Source organism: Nematolebias whitei, chromosome 23, assembly GCF_014905685.2.
Source record: "Nematolebias whitei isolate Nwh7 chromosome 23, NemWhi1, whole genome shotgun sequence".
NCBI classification, from domain to species: domain Eukaryota; kingdom Metazoa; phylum Chordata; class Actinopteri; order Cyprinodontiformes; family Rivulidae; genus Nematolebias; species Nematolebias whitei.
The window spans coordinates 12,708,587-12,728,194 of record NC_056520.1 but is presented as its reverse complement, the minus strand read 5'-3'; the positions used below and the strand labels follow the sequence as shown (position 1 = coordinate 12,728,194).

Genomic DNA, 19,608 nt, shown 5'->3' with positions numbered 1-19,608 from the left:
AGAGAGAGAGTCAGAGTTTCTTTATTGTCATTCGCACCTCATGTGGTACATGTGGTGGAGCGAAATTATGTACACGGGGTCCCAGTTACATCCAACAATAAAATGTATAAGAAAAACAGTAATAACATCTAAAATATGAACTAAGAAAAACATCAACTAAATATACACTAAGCACTCATAACATAAAACATTGAACATCAGCACAAACATGAACATGAGTCTGTGTGAGCGGATGTGCACGCATGAACACATCAACATTGAAACAGATCAGCAGCAACATGAAACAGATCAGAAGCAACATGATATTGTTTTTCACAGTGATTATTCTGGTTAGAGATCCATGAGTCTAACAGCCTCAGGGTAGAAGCTGTTCCTCAGTCTAGTGGTTCTACACTTAATGCTCCTTAACCTCCTTCCTGAGGGGAGTGGGGCAAAAAGTGTGTGTGCTGGGTGAGTGGGGTCCTTCATGATGCAGGTGGCCCTCTTCCTGCATCTGGAGGTGTAGATGTAATCCTCACAAAGCAACTGGCCCAGACAACTTTCCCGGAAAAGTGTTGAAGGAATGTGCTGATCAGCTCTGTGAGGTGCTGGCAGACATCTTTAACACCTTACTTACCCTGGGGACAGTTCCCACCTGCCTGAAGACTGCCACCATCATCCCAGTCCCAAAAAGCTCTACAGTGACTGGTCTGAATGACTATCAGCCAGTAGCCCTCACCCCGATAGTCGCTAAATTCTTCGAAAAACTGGTCATGACTCACATCAAAACAACCATCAACATCAACGAGGACCCTCATCAGTATGCAATCCGTGAGAACCGATCAACAGAGGATGCCATCTCCTCTGTGGTCCACACTGCGCTCAACCACCTGGAGCAGAAAAACTCTTACGTCCGTATGCTCTTTGTGGACTTCACATCCGACTTCAACGCCATGATCCCCCAAACCCTGATGGACAAACTATCCACACTAGAACTAAGCCCCTCCATTTGCAACTGGGTCCTAGACTTCTTAACAAACAGACCACAGTTAGTGAGGATCCACAACTTCTCCTCCTCCACCATAACCCTCAGCACTGGCTCTCCTCAGGGATGTGTGTTGAGCCCCCTCCTGTTTACTCTGCTCACGTATGATTGTGCAGCTACCCATCCAGGCTGTCACATTGTAAAGTTTGCAGATGATACAGCGGTGGTGGGATGCATCACAAACAATGATGAGTCCAGCTACAGGCAAGAGGTGGAACACCTGGAGAGCTGGTGCAAAGAGAATAACCTTCACATCAATGTGAATAAGACAAAGGAGATGATTGTGGACTTCAGAAGGAACAAAAACATCTACACCCCCCTGAACATAAGAGGATCTGCGATGGAAGTGGTCTCCAGCTACAAGTACTTGGGTGTACACATGAATGACAACCTCAGCTGGAGCAACAACACCACCAGCCTGATCAAGAAAGCTCACCAGAGACTCTACGTCCTCAGACAGCTGAGGCGAGCTGGTCTGGGAAGCTCAGTCCTCACCTCCTTCTACAGGTGTGCAGTGGAGAGCATCCTGTGCTCCAGCATCAATGTGTGGCATGGAGGCTGCACAGCTGCAGAAAGGAAAGCTTTGCAGAGAGTGGTGAAGGTTGCACAGAAATCTGTTGGAATCAGCCTCCCCACCATCACAGACATCTACACCTCCAGATGCAGGAAGAGGGCCACCTGTATCATGAAGGACCCCACTCACCCAGCACACACACTTTTTGCCCCACTCCCCTCAGGAAGGAGGTTGAGGAGCATTAAGTGTAGAACCACTAGACTGAGGAACAGCTTCTACCCTGAGGCTGTTAGACTCATGAATCTCTAACTAGAATAATCACTGAAAAACCACATCATGTTGCTGCAGATCTGTTTCATGTTGCTGCTGATCTGTTTCATGTTGATGTGTTCATGCGTGCACATCCTGCACATCAAGCACTTTGATAACAGTCTATCTGTTTTAAATTGTGCTCTATAAATAAATATGACTTGACTTGACTTGACATCCGCTCACACAGACTCATGTTCATGTTTGTGCTTGATGTTCAATGTTTTTATGTTATGAGTGCTTAGTGTATATTTAGTTGATGTTTTTCTTAGTTCATATATTAGATGTTATTACTGTTTTTCTTATACATTTTATTGTTGGATGTAACTGGGACCCTGTGTACATAATTTCGCTCCACCACATGTACCACATGAGGTGCGAATGACAATAAAGAATCTCTGACTCTCTGACTCTGATAAAGTACAGACAAGAATAACAGTAAACAATGACAATGATAAACTACAGTAAAAATAATAGAGATGATATATATATATATATATATATATATATATATATATATATATATATATATATACACACACATAGATAGATAAGATAAGATAATGAAATTATAATGTGTGTAAATATATCAGTGACTGTGTGTTTTGCAAACGTGTCATAAGAATATTTTATAAGTGTTAATGTTAACCCCACCAAGAATATTTAAATACACTGAACCATGTGTTCAGCTTTAATGGCTGTACTCCTAAGATTTACAGAGGAAAAAATCGTGAGAATGAGTTTAGTATTCAGCTATGACTGATTAAACGCGCAAATACTTCATTGCTCCCGTCAAACAGGTTACACTGAGTGGAGCGGTCGACCGTTCCAAGATGGCGGCCCTACAGCTCGTCAGCGCCAATAGGCGACATCGGTCATTGCTGTATCTAGTGATTACAGTAGATGATTTCTTTGGGTATCTCTGCAGACAAATTCCGAAGGCGTATCTGGGGAGCCACATCTGATTGGACCAGGTGTATCCTGGGAGGTCATATCTGATTGGACTATAGGAAAATAGGTGTGTCTGATGGTCACATCTGATTGGACGATAGAAAAATAGGCGTGTCTGGCCGGCCACATCTGATTGGACGATAGAAAAAAAGGCTGAACGATAAAAAGCCGTTTGTGTTACCCACAGACACATTATGTCGAGAGCCCTATACATATCTTTATAGGGCTCTGATTATGTCTAAAAACAAGGCGTTATTGGCAGATTGTGTTAACCACAGGCATATTATGTCTATGGTGTTAACCGGTTCGACATTAGCGGCGTCTCCGTAACTTCTTTTTCCGCCACTCCTAACACAGAACTTCCGGTTACATTTCAAAATAAGAGCAACATAACTGGGTAGTGGGGAGCGCTAAATGTTTTTTTTTTTTTAAATACCTGGCTGTAACATTAAAAAACAAAATCCATTTTGGTTGTTGAAAAATATAAAAATAGTTACAATCGATTCATAAAGAAAGAAAATAATAATGATTCCTAAACTGGCCTTAGGACAAAGGATGTTGCCTTTCTTCACATTGTCTTGTTCAACCTGCAGTCACTGCAGATGAGTGTGAGTGATTGTCAGTTTCTGTAAGATTTCAGCAACTGGAGCAGGTATTTCTGTTTACTGGTTAACTTCCTCAGCTGTCTCACATTTTAAGGGTCAACCCTACTCCATGTTTCAGCTCCTTTCATAGATCTGATCTCATAGAAGACACTTCTAAAGAGAACATTTTGTTTTTAGCATTTGTTTTGGGCCATTATCTCGTCATAAGACTCATGATCTTTAATTGAGACCAGACTTTTTGACAAATGGGAACAGGTTTCGCTTCAGATGCTTCATATTTCATTGTACCCAGACCACACTCAAGGCAACCTGTGTCAGGTGCAGCCTACAACCAAGAACAAAAGAGAATCTTCTTGTGTTTGACAGTAGATTTAATGCTGGTTCTTAGAAACCTTTTGTTTTAAAAAAGAGTTGACTAACTTAACTAAAGAGCAGCAAATACTGTTAGTCAATTAGTGTTTGCCCCCGACAAACGCCTATTAGCCAGAAACACCCACTTTTGGCCTGCAGAGAACCCCTTCTCGCTTCAGGCGCTGCCTGGAAAATACATCCCACATTAGGATAGAATGCAATATGTTCACTGTACTTTTGTGAAATCTTGCTATTTACTTTGAAACACATGAAGATTAGGAGAACTCATAGCGGAGCACTCCAGATTTTCACTAAAGAAATTGCATTTCCTGCGAAAATGCAGTGTGAATGCTTATTGCTGAAGAATTTGCAGAAAAACAGCTAAAATTAGCTAAAAACATGGTGAATTGTACCCGAAATGGAAGAATAGGCCTAAATTAGCAAAGGAAAGCAGAAAGAACCAATAGAATTAGGACTAAATAAGCAGAAATTAGCACAAAAATTAGGACTAAAAAAGCAGAAATTAGCAACAACAGTGAAAAAAACCAGCTGAAAAGTAGCTGAAAAGGCAGAAAAATGCTTAAACAACCAGAAAGAAGCATAAAGAGCTGAAATGAGCTTAAAAAAAAGTGGAATTAGCTGAAAAAGCTAAAATTAGCATAAAACAGCTAAATAGCAGCTGAAATAGCAGACAATAATGAAACTGGTAGAAAAAGCTGAAATTAGCAGAACAATCTGAAATAAGTAGAAATAAGTCAGTTAGGCTGAAAGTAGCAGAAATTAACACAAAAAGTAGAATTTATCTGAAAACAGCTGAAATTAGCTAAAAATGCCAAAATGGTAGCTGGAAATGTAGAACAAGCTTAAATTAGCAGAAGAAAACAGAAATAACACACTTGCTCAGTTAGGCTGAAGGAAGCAGAAATGAGCACAAGTGGAAATTATTTGAAAGAAGCTGAAATTAGCAAAACAAACAAACAACAGCTGAAAAGAAGCTAAAAAGGCAGAAAAAAGTTTAAATGAGTGCAAAATGTGGAATTAGCTGAAAAAGCTCAAATGAGCATTCAAAAACAGCTACATAGTAGTTAAAATAGCAGAAAAAGCTGAAACTAGCAGAAATTATTCCAAATATTGGTTCTAAACCAAACACCGATGTATCACGTGACATGTTGTGTATGACGTTTGTAAGGCGGAACCTTTTGCGTGCGTTCGTGTTTCACATCGGTGCCGGAATATTTTTTTTCAAGCGAAAACTATGGAGCAAAATTCCATATGAAGCTCGTTGCACACTTTAGTATTTTAAATACTTTGTTTTTACACATACATACTTCGCTGTTGACCTTTTATGAGTCATTGTAATAAAAAAAAATTTGGGTTATTTTTTTTAAACAACAATGACTAACGTAAAGCCACTTTAGCTCCCACTTCTCGAACAGCAGGTATGTATGATTGCTATTTTAAACTGAAACGATTTTTATTTTTTTGCAAGAAATTTGCTTGACATGTGAGCGAAATAGTTACCGAATGAAAAAAAAAAACCTACACATGGGTGTAGCAATATTTAAAATTAACGTAATTTCTTTGGTTTTACGAAACTGAAACAAATGTAAATATAAAAGTTGAGAGATTTTGAACCTAATCCGGTGTGTTGGTTAAATTGAGGTAACCAGTTTAGCTCAGTGTTTGTATAATAATGTAGTCTCTGATTTGCTGTGTTTGATGTTTCCACTGCGGTATGAGTTAACTAGTACAACATAATCCGTGTTTCTGACGAGAAATTCCGGGTTTGTTCATCCGAAATCGGGAGCCGTCCTGCGGTCTGCCTCCTCTGTTCAGGCCGGCGGCCCGTGAACGCCTCACCGTCGTCTCTGACTGATCTCAGAACAGCGTTACTGGGATTAGTTTAATATAAAACAAATAAAGATCCACTTGGAATTCAGGCGGAACGACATCAAAAGCGTAATCAATTTTTCATTCGTTCAACCTTTTATTTATTCAGGTTAATCCCATTGAGTCTCAGGGACAGTGGTGGAGAAAGTACTCAAACACTGTACTTAAGTAAAAGTGCAAATAAACAGACAAAAATGTACTCTAGTAAAAGTTGAAGTACCACATTAATGTTTTTACTTAAGCAAAAAGTACTTGCTTTTAAAAATACTTAAGTATTAAAAGTAAAAGTACTTGCTGAATGTATTACCTAATGCCATGGTCTACAATACCATTAAGTATTCCTGCTGTACGTATATTTTCTGTAATACATTAATAGTGTTCCATTATATTATATTATATTCTAGAATTGCGCCGCTCAAGGTGGCTGCATGTTGGAGCAGCTCTGTTACTTTCATTCTGAGATTTTGCTTTTGGAAACTTTAATTCCTCTTTTTCTGGATGTAAATCACATTTTTTGGATGAATGTTTCCTCTGGTATCGGACACTGTGCAGCTGTAAGGATTTTTACTGAAACTTTTTTAGGTTTGGACATTTGTTATGATGCGTAACCATGGCAACGAGGCAGTTTTCTACAACCAACAGCAGCTGATTATCATCTCAAAAGCTCAAATAATATCTCAACTACAGCACCAAATCTCAATTGAGTTGAAAAGGATGTTCTGTGGACGCATTCTCATCTACCTGCCAGCTTTGCTGGAGTACCTGACCACTGAGATCCTGGAACTAGCAGGAAACACGGCTCATGACAGCGGAAGGACAGGATCGTCCCTCGGCACCTACAGTTGTCTGTCCGCAGAAACGAGGAGCTCGGCAGACTGCTGGGAGGAGTGGCCATCGCTCTGGTAGGAGTTCTGCCCACCATTAGGGCGGTCCTACAGCCCGGGGGAACCGAGAGGCCAGCCGAGTCTGGGTGGACGGATTGGACGGTATCTGCAGCCAGTTTCTTAGGATCCACTGTGGGATGGACCTTTACAAGAGATCCTTCTTGCCTACAGCCATCAGTATCTATAGCATTTCTTAATGAAATGAGGATAACGAGTTACAACAACAAATAATTTCCTTTTGGGATTAATAAAGTATTTTTGAATTGAATTTGAATTGAATTGAATTTTACTGAACACTGAACCGTGGCAGCACGGTGGCGCAACTGGTAGAGCTGCTGCCTCTCAGCGAGCAGGTCCCCGGTTCAAATCCCAGTTCGGGGGCCTTTCTGGGTGGAGTTTGCATGTTCTCTCCGTGCATGCTTGGCTTACTCCGGGTACTCCGGTTTCCTCCCACAGACCAAAAACATGCATGTTAGGCTGATTGGTAACTAAATTGTCCCTAGGTGTGAGTGAGAGAGTGAATGGTTGTTTGTCTCGTTTGTCTCTATGTGTCCATGTGATGGACTGGAGACCCGTCCAGGGTGTACCCCGCCCCTCGCACAGTGACTGCTGGACATGGGCACCGGCGACCCCCGTGACCCAAAATGGAAGAAGCAGGTAAAGATAATGGATGGATTTACTGAGCAATGCTGCAGATAATGCATGTTTTTATTGTGTTTACTCTGTGACACAGTTCACACCTGGACTTGTGATTCTGTGCATCGGAACTTCAGGGATGACATGCAGAGTTAAATGACATTAAGCAAAATAAGAGAGGAATGATTATACCTTTTGAAAGTTTTTATTTAACACAAAGCAAAACCTCCTGATGCATGCTCAATCCAGGAAAAAAAAATCTAAACATGTTAACTCTGGTCCTCTGCACATTCAAAAAACAAAACAAAGCAAAACGACAAAAAAAATGTAGAAACGTTTCGTTTTTCATCCGAAAGACTTATTCAGTCTGAGGCGCTGTATTCAGCTCAGTCTTATAAATAGCACCTTCTCAGAGTGGATCAACCAGTTTTGCGGCTGTCAGTGTGCTAATGGAACTTAAGGTTTTTTTTTTTTTAATTTGTAAAATCGGGCAAAACTGAAGTGAGGAATAATAAAAGGATTCTTGAGGAACACGAGAAAATGATCAGGGAAATGAAGTTGGACCTGGAGACAGAACGTGTCGGAACGGGACAGTCCATTAAAGAGATCCACCTGCTGCGATATGAGATTGAGGCAAATGGATCGGCTACTGTGGTCAAGATTGATGAAGAGCGAGCCGTAAACGAGGAGCTGACCTCCAGGCGGAAGGAGCTTCAGGAAAAGCAGCAAATAAACACTGAAAACCCAGGAAAGACGCTGCCAATTCACGACGCTTTTATGAAAGAAAGGAATCAGATTGTTGAAAGCATCCAAGCACATATTCCACAAAATTTGATTACTGAATTTTTCTGCCTATAAGTCGCTTTTTTTTTGCCCTGTGACTTATAGGCCGAAGCGACGTATTTATGGATTTTTTTCCCCACATTTATAAACCAATTTTTGCCTGAGATATGACCGTTTTCATTAATTCTGACTGAATTTTTTTACAGTACCATTTTCAGCCACTAGATGGCAGCAGAGTAGTAGTAGCAGTAAGGCATGCTGTTGTATCATGTAATAGGTAAATGTGGCTATAATGACAAATTCAAAAAAGTTCAAGACAAAACAACTGGACTTTATTTATTATACTTTATACTTTATTGTTTTTGTCTTGGAAGTTTTTTGAATTTACCATGTCTTGGATGACTGAGAATCTTCACCAGCTATTAATGACACAATTGGCTTGCCACAGTACCCCCCCCCCCCACCTTTGTTCTGCTCGCTGCTTGGAACATCTGTCAAACCATCTGCACTGCCCTGACAAAATGCAGCTAATTTGACCATGAAAGTGCATTTATTAAGTAAAAGTTCAACGGAGACACACCTTTGCCATAATTTCGAGCAAACAAATAATTGTTTTAGGTGCTTTTCTTGTTAAATTTCGAAGAAACTCGCAACGTTCCTCCTTCCTTTTTCCTTCCTCTGCCTGCTCCCGGAGCACCGAGGCATCGAATATGTTTGAAATGCAACATATTTGACCGTTAAAGTCTTTTTATTAAGCAAACGTTACACTGAGACACGTCTTTACTATAAAGTCGAGCAAAGACATAATTGTTTTTAGGTGGTCTCTTGTGCAGGTCCCAAGCCCTGGTAAATCGTGAGGGTTGTGTCAGGTGTATAAATGCCTCCTGAGCTCTGACAACCAATCAGTCATTTTTTTTATGTATTTACGAGAGTTTCAGTGCGTTCTAGTTTGATACTATACTCAGAAACCTTGTGTGAAGGTAAGCACAAGTGGAAAATACGAGTATATCTAAATGCACTTTTATGCAATGTTCATTTTGATATAACCCGATGTGTTTGTGGAACATGGTGCACTCAACCATGTAAGCAGTCCCACAGTTAAAGCATCTTAACCTGTCATTATTATAACGTTGGACTCAGTGACAAGTTGTGTAACTCTGGGTTGAACCATCTCAAAAAGTTCATGGTGATGTGTCTTCTTCCTCCAGAAATTTTCCATTTGCTGCTGTGATGGAGGCCGGTGGCGACCCTACCGAAGACCTTCTCCTCCGGCGGCCTTTGCATCCTGTGAGCATCAGCGGCTGCCAGCTCCTCGTGAAAAGCTGGTTTGGTGATGCAGCGTACCACGTGTTGCTGACAGACATGCACTGTGTATGGGAGGAGAGGATGAATGCAGCGGCCATCCAGAGCAGAGCGCAGGTTCCTGCAACACTCCGAAGACACAGGCACAAGCAAATGTGTTTGCTCCCTTTCGTAAGGGAGCAAGTTGTCTCTTAAGTTTGTTGTTAAAAAGAGGAAAACGTACCTGAAATCACTTGAAACTGACAAAACCAACAAGCTAATGAAACTGACCTTGACAAGGCCGGGTCATTCTAAGGCTGTGTACACACTATAATGTGTACTTTTATTAAGGTAATGTACACTATACTGTGTACTTTTACTAAAGTCATATACATAGTATACTGTGTACTTTTACTAAGGTCATGTTCACACTATACTGTGTACTTTTACTAAGGTCTTGTACTCACTATACTGTGTACTTTTTCTAAGGTCTTGTACACACTATACTGTATATTTTTACTAGGGTCAAGTACACACTTTACTGTGTACTTTTACTAAGGTCTAGTACACTATACTGTGCACTTTTACTAAAGTCATATACATAGTATACTGCATACTTTTACTTAGGTCATGTTCACACTATACTGTGTACTTTTACTAAGGTCTTGTACTCACTATACTGTGTATTTTTACTAAGGTCTTGTACTCACTATACTGTGTACTTTTACCAAGGTCTTGTACACACTATACTGTGTACTTTTTCTAAGGTCTTGTACATACTATACTGTTTACTTTTACTAAAATCATATACATAGTATACTGCATAATTTTTCTAAAGTCATGTTCATATTATACTGTGTACTTTTACTAAGGTCTTGTACCCACTATACTGTGTACTTTTTCTAAGGTCTTGTACACACTATACTGTGTACTTTTTCTAAGGTCATGTACACACTATACTGTGTATTTTTACTAGGGTCATGTACACACTATACTGTGTACTTTCACCTGTGTAGTTTTACGAAAGTTGTGTACACACTGTACTGTGTACTTTTACTAAGGTCGTGTGCACACTATGCTCCTCTTTACATGAAAACCTTTGAGAAGTGGCCTGTATGCAGTAAAAAGCTCTCATGTGTTGTAGTGTGTGTGTGTGTGTGTGTGGGGGGGGGGGGGTTCTCATATGTCATTTAATCCTGATCAGACCCGCTGTGTTCCTCCAGGAGTTGAACCGGCGTCTGCGAGCGTCGGTCGGAGCCTTCTTCTCCCACCTGTGTGAGGTGGTGCAGCCCTGCCTGTCAGGAGGCCTGGCTGCTGGCGAGGCTCAGATCTCCCTGACCCGACCGGACAACGGGAACATCACTGTGAAGCTGAAGAGCGAGCTGGCAGGTCTGCCGTTCTACTGGGAGTTCCGCTGCACACCTGCCCCCGTCGCTTTGGTGCGTCTCACTCGGCGTAGCGGTGGGTTCGAGCGAACGAGGCCGTTGCTAACGGTGTCTGTGCGTCTCAGGCATGCGCTCAGCTCGTGCGCCCTCTGCTGGTGATAAGCCGCCTGCTGCAGCAGCAGGTGGAGCAGCTGGGAGGTCTGCTCTCCAGGAAGGATGCAGAGATTCAGGACTACAGAGAGAACGGAGCCACGCTCAGCAGAGGTAATCGAACAAAGGATAAAATACTAGACTGAGTGTAACGTGAAACATTTCAGAACAACCTCGGATAACTTGACATGACAGAACCGAACAGTTGCAGCACAGATTATCTGATTACTGATTAATGATATGCGTGTGTTTGAACCCAGAGCGCCTGCAGACGGAGGTCTTTGAGAAGCTCACCTACAGAGAGAACTTGATAGCAAAGGTAAGAGCTTAGAAACAGTTTAGAAATCCTTCTCCACCAAAACGATCACACTTTTGTCCTTTCTCCAAACTAGCATTCACATTGTTGTTAAAAGTACAACATAAATTGCAAAATGTATGCTTTTTAGTGTCCTGTGAGTACTTTGAGCATTTTGACATGTATATGAGGAAGCTTTAGTTTCTGCAGACAGGGAAGTCATCTTTGTGCCCTCGTGATAAGAGAGCTGGTGTTGGAGGTCATCGGAGAGGATTACTCTGAGAAACCTGGCAGTGCCGATTCTCTGCACCTTAGAGCCTCTGATGGACAAGGGTCAGAGTTCAGCAGGTTGCAGCCTCCAACTAAGCATCGACTCTTTTGTCCATGCTAAGGGATACCATATTTTTCGCTGTATAAGTCGCGGTATTTTGCATGATTTACATGCCCTGCGACTTACAGGCCGAAAAATTTCATTCGTTCCGACGGAAAAAAAAATTGAACAGTACCATTTTCAGCCACTAGATGGCAGCAGAGTAGTAAGGCACGCTGTTGTATCATGTAAAAGGTAAAAGTGGCTATAATGACAAATTCAAAAAAGTTCAAGACAAAAGCAACTGGACTTGATTTATTATACTTTATTTTATACTTTATTGCTTTTGTCTTGAACTATTTTGACTTTACAACGTCCTGGATGACTGAGAATCTTCACCAGCTATTAATGACACAATCGGCTTGCCATAAAATTCCACCTTTGTTCTGCTCGCTGCTTGGAGCAACCGTCAAATCAGCTTCATTTCACTGCACCGCCCCAGCAAAATGCAGCTAATTTGACCATGAAAGTGCATTTATTAAGTAAAAGTTCAACTTAGACGCACCTTTGCTATAATTTTGAGCATACAAATAATTGTTTTAGGTGGTTATCTTGTTAAATTTCAAAGAAATCCGGAGGCTAGTCCCTCTGCGCGTGCCCGTCGCTTCCGCGAATCGGGTTTTGAAATACAGATGATTTGTCTGTCAAAGTGCATTTATTAAGCAAACGTTAGACCGAGACACAGCTTTCCTATAATTTCGAGCAAACAAATAATTGTTTTTACGTGTTAATCTTGTTAAATTCTTGTTAAAGTCCTCCCGTGCATGCTCCATAATAGACGCGACGTATACGGCGAAGCGACATATTTATGGGTTTTTCCACTTTTTTTTAGACATATTTGGACTGATGCGACTTATAAGGCGGTGCGACGTGTATGGCGGAAAATACGGTAGTCTGTTTTTGTGTCGTTCCACTTCCTGTCCATAAGGCACTTTTTTGTTGTTGTCTCATTTTTTGTGTTCTTTTAAACATGGCAGGGGTGACCACTGGTAGACGGTTAACTTGGACTCATCAGCTGCGTCATTGCATTCGTATCCAGGCAGGAAAGAAGCCCGTTAGTTGGCGTCGATGGTCCAGAATGTGTGAGAGTTGCACCTGAGCCACAGTGCCGCCTCGGGTTTTCTGCTTTTTGGGGGATTGTTGTTGGATGAGAAGGTGGAAACCACAGAAGAAGAAAAAGAGGGAGGAACGCTGCGGTGCATCAAAGCCTCTCTCGTGGCAAATTCCACCGGACTGCGTTGAGGCCTCCCTTAGAGCAAAGTCCAACCTGGAATTAAATGTGTTTCGGGGAAAAATGTCTCCGGGACACGTCAAACGGAGAATCAGAAGGCGGCCGGAGCTGTGTGTCATTTAGAGAGGCGTTTAGCACGAGTGTGCAGTATTTATCAGGGTAGGGCCTGACTGTGTCCTCTGTGCACTCACCGGCTTTGTGTTTGTGTCTCTGTCTGCCTCGGTCTCCATGACAACAGTCCTAACACTCCACGCTGCTAGTCCTCAGGAGCCGTACTTCATTTTGTCAGTCTCTTTTCTGAACGCGCACCTGATCAAGTATAAATATCAGATTTCTACAATCGGATGATTCTTGATCGGGTTAAATCTTTGTTCCTAATGTATTTCTGTCTAGCATTTTTGCACACATCTTGAACCTTGAAAGGACCTGCCATAAGAAGGAGCATCACTTTATTTACATGCACTTTGACCTATGGTTATCACCACTTGTTGGCTGTGTCCTCACTTTCTCCCAGCCTCACCACGAACCCTTAACTTTTACCATTTATGCCAGAGTTTTCACTCAGCAAAGACTATAAAAGAGAATACTTAAAGGACATATTTGTTAATTAAAAAGTCTGGTCAGCCACGTTTTATGCCAAAGGTCTGTTTGTGTGTATTTTATTTATTTTGAACAGACAATAAAAAGTAAAAAAGATAGAACAAAATAAAAATAATAAGACAAATTGACATGCCATTTTACCTCCGTCTTGTCGAAGCTCCAAAATTCACAGTTGAAACCTGTGTCTTGAAAAAGTTGTTTTTCTCGGCAAAAAGAAGCTGAGAACTTGTTTACTGATTTAAAAAAAAAAATTTTTATAATTATAAGCTTTGTGTGAAAAATGCTATGCTAAAGAGTTCAAACCACACCGAGCGTTCGCCATTTTGAGAACCGTAAAAAAAAAAAAAAGAGAGACACATGTCACGTCAAGGGGCCTACCTCCCACTTTTCTTAAAGAGACATGCTGCTTGCTCCCTCTCTATCCATCCTTTGGTTCAAACAGTCTTATACTTCCATCCGGTGGTCAAAAAAAGGTACTACACACAAAATAAATTAATCAACATTTCTTCGTGAATTTGACAATAATTACTAAATTTCAAACAATATTATCGTTTATCACAATAATTTCTGAGAGAATTAATCGCCCAGCAAAATTTGTTATCGTGACAGGCCTACCGATATCCAACATGCCAATATGTTAAAGCTTATTTAGCCAATACCAATATATTTTCCCCTGGACCTACTTACAGAGACTAAATAGCTTTCTCTGCTGTGGACAGCCTTTTTAAGTTCAAAGTTTTTGTCTATCCATTGTGCTGTAAGACTAATCACGCTAACGGGGCTAACACTTGACGTCCAAATGTTTGTGGTCAAACTCAACCAAGTGCTATCAGCTATTAGCTTCTCAATGACGTCGGAAATGACGGCTTGTAACTCGGGGAAGGCTGCGTCGGAAAAATATCTCCAACTGGGGACAATGTAGCGAGGCTCAACGTAGTCCAGAAGTCTTTGGAATCCGACATCCTACGAATGAAAATGGTTCGTTATCCTGAGCAATACATGCCATCAGTTTCTGAGTGATGTCTTTTGCCCTCGGCTGGTCGCGGCTGTATTTCCTTGCTTTGACCGAAGCTTGTAGAATGGACTGCGGGTGAGGTTTTGTTTATCCGCGGTTGACTGCTCATTTATTCCATTCCATAGATCTGCCCCACACACTGATATACAATATATTAACAGCCCCTTTTATATTGGTGAGTTATTTTGATGGAATGTCCGATATTTAACTTTATTGCTAATATCGGCCGATACCATGCCGATAATATCGTGAATCCCTACTTCCCACATTAAATGACACTTAAACCTCACATTCTCATCGTTGAATGTACAATTATTTACACATTATTAATACCAATAATATAATTTTTGGTTTTTGAGACGCCCATCCTATACAACATATTTTTCAACAAGCTCATTTTTATACAGTTTTTTAAGCAGGTTTATATTTGTACTTTGAGCTCATCATTTAATCCATTCCATAGATCTACAAAAACTCTTTTTGGTTGTTCTGATGCACTGTTTTTTTTAATTTTTTTATTTCCTTCTCCTATTAAATTATAACCCCCTTCTCTGTCACAAAACATTTTTGACTATTGTGTGGAAGTTGACGGTTTCATATTTTGAACATTAATCCAGTCTGATTGATTTCTTTTTTTGTATTGTGTACAGCTGTAAGTCTGTTTTGTATGTATTGCCCCATACTTCCACACAATAACTCCAATCTGGTACAATTAGAGTATTATATGAAATAAACAGAGATTTGTAGTCCAGAACAAATCCTACTGTCCTCAAATCAGCAACACTTTTGTCTAGTTTAGATTTTACTTTTGCAGATCTGTGGTTTCTGGCAAAATTTATCATCCAATATGGCACCCAGAAATTTGATTTCATGGATTCGTTCTAAATCAACACTGTCGAAAGTTATTTTGATTGCATTGGTTTCCTATTTATTGCGGTTTCCAAATGTCATGAATTTTGTTTTATCTAAATTTAGTGATAATTTATTGTTTTTGAACCAATGCTTTAGTTTTTTTTCATTTCTGTTGTGACCACGTCAGAGAGTTGTTGGATGTTTTCTCCAGTGCAGAAATTGCTAGTATCATCTGAACATATAATGTATTTTAGCAGGTTTGATACTTTGAATATGTCATTTATATACAAATTAAATATTTTGGGGCCCAACACTGATCCCTGTGGAACCCCACAAGTTATATTTAATAATTCTGATTTGTTAGTACCTATTTGTACAAACTGTTTTCGTTATCCAATGTAGCTAATGCTACCCCCTAATTCCATACACGCTCCGTATATTTGTCAGCTACTATCACACCAACTTTTAGCTCATTATCTGTAACATTCTGAGTTCTAGTCATTTTTGTGTTTTCCAAGGTCAGACTGCCAACACTGCAGGTGGAAGTAAGCAGCGGAATAATGTGCATGATCAAGAATACAGATTTGTAAGCTGTGCACATTTACATGGGATGTGAGTTTGACGTCCAAATTGCTGAAGAATGGCTTTTATAGGGATTCTCTTTAGGAACAGAGTGAGACGGAAACGGAAAATGACGATTTTTCTGTCAACTTTGAGTCGCCACCTTTGCAAACACACCGCTTGTTATAACTCTGTCCGTTTTACAGATTCTTTGGTCAAAGCTGTAGAACGATGTCATCCTGTTTCTGTCAAACGCATTCGCTTCAGTCTCTTGAGTCCTAGATGAACGTGCTTTTGACGTTTCCGGTTAGTTATGTGCCGACAGAGCAGAGGAGGCAAATATCCTTAGAATTAGATTTTTCTTAACCAAGTGTGTGCGCGCGTGCCCTTTGTGGTTTTCCTTTCCCACAGCGAGGGGAGTGAAGCGCAGAGGGACAGAGGAACAGAGTGGATGATGACAGGAGCTGCAGCTTTTATTTTCTCCTGCAGCTTTCCCCGCAGAGTCCCTCCCCACCGGGTCACCGCACAAACACCCCGCCCAGCTCAGGTCAACATTTACATGGGTGGAAATAGTCTGAGCTTCCCACTGATACACACACACACACACACACACTCGGGTTTAAGTTGGGCACCGACTAAAGCTGGAGGCCGAAAAAAGTCAAATCCTTTCAGGATCACATCAGCTTCTGTTTGGACCTAAATTTAGAGAGTGTGTGTGTGTGTGTGTGTGTGTGTGTGTGTGTGTGTGTGTGTGTGTGTGTACCTGGTTTTTATTGTGTGAACACTTATCAAGCGTTCGCACAATTGTGATCCATTTTTCTTCCATATGTTTTTCGGCATCTTTCTCGTCCCGTAGTTTTCAAGCTACTTCAACAAATCATAAATCAAAACGTTCAGCTCTTTCAGGACAATCCTGCTGTGACTTTTTGTATTGGTGCAACTTTAGCTCTTTGAAATATTTCGCCTTTTCTGGCATTTTTTTTCCCTCATAGAAAATGATTTGAGCTCATTTTACATCCTTCAAATCTTTAGTTGTGTTTACAGCCTTTTACTGCTCCTTTCACATTTTGTTCTGCTTCAGCTTCTTTGTGCAAATTTAAACGTTTTCAGCTAATTTCAGCTGTTTTATGCTCCTTTCCGCTTCTTTCTGCTATCTACAGCGTTTTTGTGCTTCTTCTAACTTCTTTGCTAATTTCAGCTTGTTATACTCCTTTCCGCTTATTTCTGCAAGTTTCAGCTTTTTCTGCTATTTTCAGCTAACATTTAGCTGTTGTTATTCTAATTTTAGCTTTTTCAACTAATTCCACATTTTTTGTACTCATTTCAACTTTTTTCAGCTTAATTCAGCAAAATTGTGCTCTCCACTTTTTTAGCTACTTTTCAGCTGTTTATTTTGTTGCTAATTTCAGCTTTTTTTTTACACATTTTTTTGTGTTCATTTCTTCCTCTTTCAACCTAATCGGGCAAATGTGTTCTTCATACTTTCTTCTGCTAATTTAAGTTTGTTCTATCCTTTCAGCTACCCTTTTTTTATAGCAAATTTCAGCTGTTTTCAGACAAATTTGAAATTTTCGTGGTAATTCCTGCTATTTTCAGCCTAATTAACTTATTTCTACTAATTTCAGCTTGTTATGCTCCTTTCAGCTTTTTTCTGCTAGTTTCAGTTATTTCAGCTACTATTTAGCCGTTTATGCCTTTTTTTTAGCCTTTTCAGCTAATTCCACGTTTTTAGCCCATTTAAACTCTTTCCACTTCATTCTAGTAGCATAAGCTTCTTTCTGCCTTTTCAGCTACTTGTTGCTAATTTAAGCTTTTTTAAAGCTAATTTAGTAAATGTTGTGCTCATTTCTGCTTATTTAAACCAAATTCAGCAATTATGTGTACTTTCTACTTTTTTCTGCTAATTTAGGCTTGCCATTTCAGCTACTTACTGCATATTTTTTAGCTAGTTTCAGCTGTTTTTCAGCAAGTTCTGCAATAAGCATTCACTTTGCATTTTCACAGGAAATGCAATTTCTCTAGTTCTTGTTGTAACACATATTCTACAGTCCACATCACTGTGTACTTTAGCATCTGGTTTCTTGGGCCTTCTATAAGCTAAAGAAGACAACAGTAGTGTTATATTTTTAGCTGTATTAGCTAAGCGCCCCTTTGATTTTGGTTATTTTTAATACTTTTAAAGACCTGTTCTGAGATATTGCTCTTCAGTTGACTCCCCTTCCCGGGAAGTTTTCTGGACTTGGTAGAACACCTGTTTTTTTATTTTTGTTTTGGACCTTGTTCCTGGAAAAACCTTCAGACTAAACTAAAGCTCGAAGCTTTTATCTCTTTGGGAGCGTTTAACCCTCTGATAAAGTCTGTAACTGAAAGTAAACTGCTGTTATGAAGCCGAGCATTGCTCTTGTTTCTATTCCCACTTGTTTGATTTATTTTTGATAATATTTGTAATAATGGCTTGTAACTTTGTCGTGGTGCTTGGTCTTGACCGGGTCTCCCTTGAGAAGGAGAACTTGAAGGCACTTCCTGGTTTCTAAAAAAGTTAACATATAAAATAAAATAAGAACAAAAGCCAGCTGTGAGAGTTTAGTTGGGAAACTGCATTTATGAGGGAGTCTCCAAAATGTCTCCGAATGTTTGCAGGACTTTTCAATTTTCTTGCGCCGTGCAGCTAATGTTCCTCCACAAACAATCCGAGTCGTCGCAGACAACTTGAACTCTTCTCAGTTAAGTTTCAGTTATTCTAAAGCTGTATTTTGATACCTGCAGGAAATCCCCTGACAGAAAATGTGAGTCCGGATGTCTGGATCTAAAAACCACTCTTTTGATAAATAGTAGGGATGCATGATATTGGATGTTTGGCCGATATGCCGATATGTTAAAACTTATTGGGCCGATACCAATACCGATATTTTTTCCCCCTCCTAGACCTACTTACAGAGACTACATAGCTTTCTCTGCTGTGGAATAAAAACACTACATTATTCTGCATGGTCTTTGTCAGTTTGGCTGGCTACCAAATGCAGATGCCAGAAAGGGAGCTGAAAATGATGTAACACTTTCCCATATTTAACTTTATCGCTAATATACCATGATACGATACCGTGCCGATAATATCGTACATCCCTTATAAATAGTCATTATAAACATTGGTCTAAATGTGCCTATCTTCATATCTAAAGTGTACTCCTGCAGATTTAATCATGAACGTGGGGCCAAGGTGCGTACACAAAAATAGGCTGGGATTTTAAAAATCTTGTCAAACCACCGCTTTGTTAACTTTGTCGTTTTCACCACGTGGTACATGAGGTGGAACGAAATTATGTACACAGGGTCCCAGTTACACACAAAAATGGCAAAGTATAAAAAGAAACGGCAAATAAGGAACTAAGATATATACACTAAGATATGCACTAAGATATATACACTAAGATATGCACTAAGATATATACACTAAGATGTGCACCAAGATATATACACTAAGATATATACACTAAGATATATGCACTAAGATATATGCACTAAGATATATGCACTAAGATGTGCACCAAGATATATACACTAAGATATATACACTAAGATATATGCACTAAGATATATGCACTAAGATATATACACTAAGATATATACACTAAGATATATGCACTAAGATATATACACTAAGATATATACACTAAGATGTGCACCAAGATATATACACTAAGATATATACACTAAGATATATACACTAAGATGTGCACCAAGACATATACACTAAGATATATACACTAAGATATATGCACTAAGATATATACACTAAGATGTGCACCAAGATATATACACTAAGATATATGCACTAAGATATATACACTAAGATGTGCACCAAGATATATGCACTAAGATATATGCACTAAGATATATACACTAAGATATATACACTAAGAT

The 19,608-nt window shown here is 39.9% G+C and overlaps 1 protein-coding gene across 1 annotated transcript in view; it reads left to right on the top strand.

The window, feature by feature from the left end:
• Positions 1–5,187: 5,187 nt before the first annotated feature.
• nhej1 (nonhomologous end-joining factor 1) overlaps positions 5,188–19,608 on the top strand; it is a 32,519-nt gene continuing 18,098 nt past the window's right edge. The window contains exons 1-5 of the mRNA XM_037696296.1: positions 5,188–5,193; positions 9,156–9,366; positions 10,452–10,667; positions 10,739–10,877; positions 11,024–11,082. Of these exons, the coding sequence (XP_037552224.1) occupies positions 9,178–9,366; positions 10,452–10,667; positions 10,739–10,877; positions 11,024–11,082 (603 nt within the window). The 5' untranslated portion in view covers positions 5,188–5,193; positions 9,156–9,177. The remainder of the gene's footprint in view (positions 5,194–9,155; positions 9,367–10,451; positions 10,668–10,738; positions 10,878–11,023; positions 11,083–19,608) is intronic.